The sequence below is a fragment of the Trematomus bernacchii genome, unplaced genomic scaffold, assembly GCF_902827165.1.
Source record: "Trematomus bernacchii unplaced genomic scaffold, fTreBer1.1, whole genome shotgun sequence".
Lineage (NCBI taxonomy): Eukaryota > Metazoa > Chordata > Actinopteri > Perciformes > Nototheniidae > Trematomus > Trematomus bernacchii.
The window spans coordinates 1,810,038-1,818,193 of record NW_022987648.1 but is presented as its reverse complement, the minus strand read 5'-3'; the positions used below and the strand labels follow the sequence as shown (position 1 = coordinate 1,818,193).

Genomic DNA, 8,156 nt, shown 5'->3' with positions numbered 1-8,156 from the left:
AGCTGGGATATCTGCCTGAAAGTGAAGCCCTGAACATGTAGTCCCCTCCAGAGGTTCGAGCTGCTTTCATGGACTCACCGTATACCGGGCACCGATAGACACACATAAAGTGCTTTAATTAGGGCCTACACCGTTATTCTTCTCGCTTTTTATAGATGTGTTTTTAATCTAATGCTAACGTTTTAAGAGTATATAGAAAGTTATGTTATGTTAGTAAGCCTAGTCGAGTTTTAATTATTTGAATGTTTGTAGACTACTCTCCCCTTCTTTACAATTACCAAACACACAGTAGGCTACACAAACCCACACCTACCATCTGTTGTATTCATTCATGTGTTTCACTCGCCAAAAGATGTCGAGGGTGTCCAAGTCAAGCAAGTACAATAATTTAAAATGAAATTTAGAGAGATTTAATCAGTTGGCTTTTCCTATTAGTAGTATTAATACACTGTTACCGTAGTTAATCGTATTTAGGTCTACAATGTCTGCTTAACCAGTGTGGTTTGTTGACAAAATGACGTTTCTATTGCAACCTATAATATCCGACCTCACGTGAAGGCAGCTTGATCGAGGACATGCTTTGAAGTTCGTCAGAGTGACAGGTTCGAGTCCCCTGCTGAGAATCCGTCAGGTGGTGGAGTCACACTGCTGCTAGATAAACACGAGGCCAAACACACCACAATACCGGTGTTTTAGCTACAGCTTACTTTAGTATTTAATTGTCCGCGTTTGTTTTAAGTGAATAAATGTGAGACAGAAACAGACAAGGTTTAAAGCTACAGTGAACGCTTTCTTTGACTGAGTTTGCTAGGTAAACGCATCAGAAGCGCACGTGGGGCAGATGCTGCCAGTCCCGTCAGTGTGAAGCAGAGCTGAGTGTAGTTCGAGACAGAAACACAGGAAGGAGTGAGAAACGGATGTGTGACAATGACCCACGCTGTAAGCGCTGCTACACACGGTCGGTTTGATCTGCTCGCCTTTAACTCGATATTTTAGCGACTCATGAGAACCCCCAACTAGCTGTTTGGATTATTCTGCGCTTTCTCTGGAGTGTGACTTTATCTACAGTGAGTGGAGAAGTTTGAGACAACATGGGGACTCAGGGCGCAGGACGGAAAAGGTCCACCAAGAAGGACAAGTCGACGGCGGAGGACGATGCCCTGAACCTCATAGCGAGAGAGGTGAGTGGATATCCTGCTGAACAAACTGCTCCTGCCGGCTCTGAAACCACACACATTGGTCCCTGTACTGCGTCTAACGCCCTCCATGAGATATGACCAGAGGTTGGAGAAGTACTCAGATCGTTTACTTGAGTAAAGTAGGAGTACCAGAGTGTAGGAATACTCAGTTACAGTAATACTCTGCATTCAAAATGTTACTCAAGTAAAAGTAGAAAAGTATTAGCTTAAAAATATAGTTAAAGTACCACAATTATTGTGCAGATTGGTCCATTTCAGAATAATATATATGATATGTTTTATAATGATTGATCATGAAAGTGTTCTCAAAGCTGGTAAAGGTGCAGCTAGTTTGAATGACTTTGTATACTGCAGGGTAGCTTGTTAATTTACTCCAGGTGGAACTAAAGTCTGATTTAAGACTTGATTATATTTCACATCATTCATCCACATCTGTAAAGTAACTAAAGGTATTACACTATTTACCTTTGAATAATAGTGGGGTAGAAGCTAAACATTTAAATCAAGTAAGTAAATTACAAGTCTCTCAAAATTGTACTTGAGTACATTTACTTAACCTTCCCTGCATACTAACACATGTGTTTCAGTATAAGTCTTGGTGTGTCTGCTGTTAAAGCAGCTGACATTTGGTGATACCCAACCGAATGATATGACCCCAGACACTTCATGTCCAAAATCACAATGTATCCTGAATTTTTCCCCTCAAACAATTGAGGCCCTAAACTGAAACTATCCACTGACAAAGACAGCCTTCCACTGTACCCATTTAAGCTCTCTATATGTCATCACTGCCTATCTACAGATAGTCACTTTAAAGGCAACAGTGTGTTGATGCTTGAATGGACTTTACTTTTCACTACAGTATGCAGATGAACCTGTAGGGACTTGAAACAAGCTTTATTACAGTAGGTGACATTAGGTATTGCCTGCTTGGTAACATACTTGCTGGCAGGTGTGTTTCTATGAACTGTTCTTTGGTTGGTCTATCCAATTCAAGTCGTGACAGTTTGTGTAGCAAACATTTTGTTCACAGTCTGATTTAGGAAAGGTTTACCTGTGCATGTGTATGTCCATGAGACAATGGCATAGGTTAAACATGACATTAGGATTTAACTGCAGGTTTTATAGCTTCAATGATGTTTGATGATTCAACTGTACAATATTGACTTGTATATAATGTTTAACTGATGTAGTTAGTGAACCAACAATATGTAAAGGTGTCCGCACAATAATGTATTTATGCTATTGGACATAAACTAATGGTTGTGGTAATTATTGGAAACAATCTAGCTGTACCCTAGACTACATCTGTTCTTCTCTTTTGTCTTGACCCGCAGCTAAAATCAATGGTTGAATGTTCTTTAGGGGAAAGTCTCATGTGCTAACCTGCAGGACGTGTTGTGCTATCCCTCAATAATGCAAGACTGAAGTTGGCAGCAGTAACAGTTGTGTCTGACAGCTGCTGAAGTCATGTTGTGACAGGTTTGATGGTGTCTAATCTGTTTATTACGATGAGTCTAGTGCAGGATAAATGAATGTTTTGTGTTAGGAATAATGTTTAGTGTGTCTTTAGGACTTAAGTCAGCCTATTTGAAGTGTGTTAACCGGAGAGCCTCTGTCTACACCTGTGCCCTTGAGCTGTGAAACTCAGACAGCAAATCAATATTTGGCTCCAATATCAAACCTAAATACCAACCGTGTACAGACAACAAAGCAGAGCCTGACAGTTATTGTAAGGGCTTCACCATTAATCGGTGATAAATCGCAATATGGACAAGTGAAATATCCAAATCACAGTAAGGGGATTATTTGGTTAAAAAGCCAAACGTGAAAATATCTGAATAAAGTATTTTGGTGCTGCAGAGAAGTCCCGGCTATTATTTTTAATGACAATGTAATTGTTTCAAAAACTAATCTTCCCTCTGAGATCACAAACCTTATCACAATTGCAATATTAGTCAAAATAATCAGAATTAGTTGTACTTTTTCAAAATGATGCAAACCTATCATGCATCTATGTTAACCTTTTACTTTGAAACTTGATGGGAGGATGCTAATCGCAGTGCAGATGTTGTTGAGATGGTATTTATTAAGGTTTGTGAAATACATTGCAAGAAACATAGGGTGTGCCTTTTGTGAGTTTTTCTCACCATGAGATGGTGAGCATAAAGACTTCTCCATCTTAGCCCTCAGCCTGATGCAGGGCAGCTTTGACACGCTCTCTTCAGTTGGGAGGAAGTTGGGTCTGTGCTAACCTAACCCGGATGTTTCATAACATTTGCATGTCACTCTTAACTGACACACAATGGCTGTAGTACGAATATCCAACAGAAGATTCTCTTTCATGAAGGAATCCTCATCTGTTCTTGCGGTAGTGACTTACACTACACTAAAATCGTGATTTTGGCCAATGTTCTGTCACATCTATACAGTTAAGAGAAAGTCTGGGCCTTTAAGTGTCAGCCCCTTTCTGGCAGTCCTCTGACAGGATGGTATGTCAGCCCTGATGAGTTGGCCTGTTCTGCCAAAGAGTTTTAAAAATAGACGCTCCTGAAAGATCAGCTGTTGCTGCACCCCCGTTTTAGATTGGGTTGGTGGGGGATGGGGATGGAGGAGGAGGGATGTGGCTCACCAACTGGCCATCCCACCAACATGGAGACAGTTGCTGTGTGGATTTGTTAGGCTATGGAAGTGTTCCATCAGTGTCATGTTGCTCTACGTTTTCCCACTTCCCCTTGAACCACAGGGTTTAAAGACACCATAAGTTATTTACCTGGCTAACGGTAGACCAAATGTGAGAAGACCACACAGCAGGAAAGAATGTCGGTACAGAACACCACAGCGTCAGTAATTCTGTACTTTAGGGAGTTGCTTTCATACCAATGTCAAACTTTGTAAACACTCATTTGAAGCAGGGAGTTAACATAGCTGACCTTCACTGCTCTCAGATTGTTTGTAGTGTGAATTTGTCATGCAGGCTAAACAACGAAAAATGTAATCTCACTCAAAAGGAGAAATACTGTTGTTCATGCTTCACACAGTCAGCTGTATGAGCAGACTAACTGCAGCTTTTGGTTTGGGTGCTTTACCAAGCAGTTCATCACAAAGCTCAGAGGACAATTTGTTAAAAGGGATTCATCAAATCTCCACATGCTTCATCTTGCTGTTAGGGATGTCAGCTTCTTTATGCACTGCTGTCCATCAGTCCATCACTGCTACATGTGTACACTTCTAAAGTGGATTTGTCTGTAATTCAGGTGAACGATTTGGAAAAAAATCTCTTGTTACAATTAGTTTGACTGATATTGAGATATGATTCATGGCTTTTCAGGAAGTAATCATTTTTCATCATCATTGGAGATGTTTTTTTAAATAATTTGATCTGTACTTAAAAAACGTTTTTTCCCAAAGTCTGCATAATGTTATTTACAAGCACCATGGTCAGAATGGTTTCTGACATATATTTCACCTTGAACAAATACTGCTCCTGCTATTTCGTATATTGTTTTATGTTGTTTTATGTTTCATGTGGAACCTAATTGCTGCAGGTCTCCCTTGAAAAAGAGATCTATGATCTCAAGGGACAATCTGGATAAATAAAGGTTTGAAATGAAATGAAAATTGCTATTGTAATCCGAATCAGAAACACGTTTGTTGCTAAGAAGGTTAACACATACAAGGAATTTGCCATGGTGTATTTGGTGCTAACTTAAACACAGTCAAAGAAGATACATTGTAAGAAAAGGACAATACAATTAAACGAGGATACAAAACTATTTTAAGAAAACTATAATAACATAAAAATAAAGCAATATTTACATGGAATATGGATGAAATATAGATATACCTGTTCAAATGTGGATGTGGATCACCTTGTTCTCAAATGAGCGTTTCCCTCCAGTTGTATGTCAGATATTGATCTTCACAGTTCCTGGAATATGGCCTGAGGTAAACTCTCACTTCTTGAAAGCTTCTGGTAAAGCTTCAGTTCCCAGGTTGAATTACACCCAAAGATCACAACCGGCTTTATGTTTCATAATGACACATGATGTTTGTTTTTGAGCAACTCAAGAGTACTCTTGATAAATGTTGACTCGTAACTTAAGAGTTAATGTTCCCAAATGTCTCCCATGTGTTAATAAGCAAGAACATATTTCTTACAGCGAAGGTTATTTATTACTCTAACACAGATTTTCTAGATTTTAAAACTACCAATAGCACTGCAATATAATGTCAATGAGACATGTGTAAAAGTCTGAAATCTACAATCATGCTTTGATCCTAATAGAGCAGCTTCAGATTATATACAGTAACAGTGGCCCACATTGAAGTCATTACTGCACAGGCATGTCACATGACCGAGCATGGTTGAAGACGTAGGAAACACTGCAGTCAGCACTTTGAATGGATATGTCAGAGAGGGGCAGTACACTGAGGGTCCTGCTTTTGTCCTACGAGCGCAACCACAAGTGCCAAGTGGTCGGTGTCGGGTGCACAGACTGTGTGATCTACAAGAACACCTGCGGTTTGGTTCATATATGTTGCAACATTGCAAAGTGGAGAAGGCTGGTTGAAGTGTAATAGAGATAACCTGGTGTGTTGATTATTAAATCCACTCTCAGCCAGTCAGTTCACCTCTCTCATGTCTTTGGATCAGAGTAGGATGTGAACGCACTACACTCCACACCTGCTGCCAGAGGCTTCGATCAGATCAGGTTTATTTCTACTGTATCTTGTGTCATTACTGGTCAAGTTAAATAGTTAATTGTGGCACAGCAACATTGGTGTATATATTTCAAGAAAAAACATGAAATGCCATTAAGAACATTTAAAAAGTCAAAGTCTCCAACGTAACATAATACCAAACTAAAATGGAGTGTGTGGTTGCTCTGTAGCAGTCTGTTGTCAGCATGGGATTTGATGAAGGTAAACAAAGAGGACTGCAATACGCTGTGGCTTCACAAATCTACAGCTTTAAATCTGACCCTGAGCCGAGATCACTATCACCATCCTCAGCATCAGGTTTGGCCTTTATCATCTATTTCCCTCTAAAGAGGACCATCATTTAAAAAATGAACATCATGCTGTCCTGGAGAAGACTTGAAACTAGCAATTGACAACATAAAACCATGTCTACACTGTTTACTGAGGTTATGCACCAAGTGAGCAGTAGGTTAATTTTCTCATATACTTTTATACAAACATTCAATCAATCAGGAAACTAGTGGGGATGCCCCTCCCTCAAAAGAAAAAGGAGGGTTGCGGTCGAATTGTCACTTCAGCTTAGGAACCTTCCTAACGGAGTGAAATGACCCAGAAGTCCCTCAGTGGCAGCCATGATAAGTGCTGTTGGAATTCTCTAGATCAGCGGTTTTCAAAGTGTGAGGCGCGCCTCCCCTGGGGGGCGCCAGAGAGCTTCAGGGGAGGCGCAGCGTGAGAAAAAAAATAACGAGAAAAGATGAGAAAAGTGACACTTGCCCACTTTTGGCTGTCTGTGGAGACCGAGTTCCCCCACTTCGCCAAAAAGGCTGTAAAAGTGCTCATTCCCTTCATCTCCACCTACCTGTGTGAGTGCGGGTTTTCCGCATGGACTTTGATCAAAATCAAGTGCAGAGTATGATCTGCGTTTATTCCTGTGTGCATCAAAGACGCAGACTCATTGTTCCCACTAAAGTAGGGATGAGTGTAATAAGGAGGCAAAATTGACGTTCAGTGTATTGCCGGGAACATATAAGGATTTATCCACGATGTTGAAAATGTTGAAAATGTTAAAAATGTTTTAAAAATATGTGTTGAGAACACGGCGTGCGAAAATATACGGGTCGTGCTGCAGCTAGATTTGCCTGTCCTCTGTAAGAAGGTGTCGGCGACTGACATGCAAGGAAGAACGGCTGTCCACAGGCTGTTCCAACTTTAACAACTTTATTAACTTCCAGGGTAGTGAATTGAACATGCTATTGTAATTGGGTGTGTGGTATATTTTCATGCACGGACACGCATGTTCCACAACACACAAACTGAACAACACTCAATTGTCCGATCGCTACCACTGTCCTTGCGATCTTGTTATAACGATAACAACAAAGTGCACGTTATTACTGATGCAATATGGTTGAGACCATTTGGGCTTATTCTAGAGGGGTGCAAGGAATAGTCCAAGTAGTGGGGGAGTTGTATACAATATGTTTAAAACATAAAGATAAAAAGGTTTAAAAAAGTTATTGTTTAATGTTTTAAGGAGGTGACGCTACTCAGCCAATCAAATCGGTGCAGTCAGTGAGCCAGCACGATAGATTCAAACACACACACAGAGACGAGACAAGAGGAGAGAAACAGTCTTCATTTTATCTTACTGGACCTCTTTGAAATGCAATTGAATACCCCTGCATTATAGCAACAACAACAATGATAATAATAATAATAATAGCAATAATAATTGGGAGGGGGGGGGGCGCGGCTGTTCTTATGTTCTCTGAGGGGAGGCTCACCTTCCCACACTTTGAAAACCCCTGCTCTAGATGATGGAAAGGAGCTTGGAAACTTCCTTTATAACCTCCTTTAGCTTAGGAACCACTGGACCTCCCTTTACGAAAGGAGAGGAGAAAATGCTGTCCCACAATGCCTTGCGGCCGCAACATTTACCGTGACACAACATTCGTCCGTTCACGGAAACAACCGATCATGAAAGTTACGGTGCTTATTAAGCAATTTAACAATTGATTTGGTAACTTGCCAAAGTGCTTTGTTTTGAACGTTCAACACTATAATAATCAAAAGGAGAAATATGAACGTTACTTTTTTACTGAAATGATCAAATAAAGTCAACATTTCATAGTATTTACTCAGCTCAGTCAGCTGTGTGGGGTTTCTTAAACTTTTAAAAGATGTTTGAATGGTGATATACACAGTGGTATATGTTAAGGACTAACGTTTATAATAAATATATGTATTGATTTT

The 8,156-nt window shown here is 40.2% G+C and overlaps 1 protein-coding gene across 8 annotated transcripts in view; it reads left to right on the top strand.

Moving 5' to 3' along the window:
- Positions 1-76: 76 nt before the first annotated feature.
- The window catches only part of lrrfip1a (leucine rich repeat (in FLII) interacting protein 1a), a 57,610-nt gene continuing 49,530 nt past the window's right edge, over positions 77-8,156 (top strand). For 2 of the 8 annotated variants that reach the window (XM_034134154.1, XM_034134155.1), the window contains exon 1: positions 479-1,181. In XM_034134154.1, coding sequence (XP_033990045.1) covers positions 1,092-1,181 — 90 coding nt within the window. In that variant the 5' untranslated portion in view covers positions 479-1,091. Of the gene's footprint in view, positions 1,182-8,156 lie in introns of all 8 variants that reach the window. The other 6 variants (XM_034134159.1, XM_034134151.1, XM_034134152.1 and 3 more) reach the window with 6 other exon arrangements.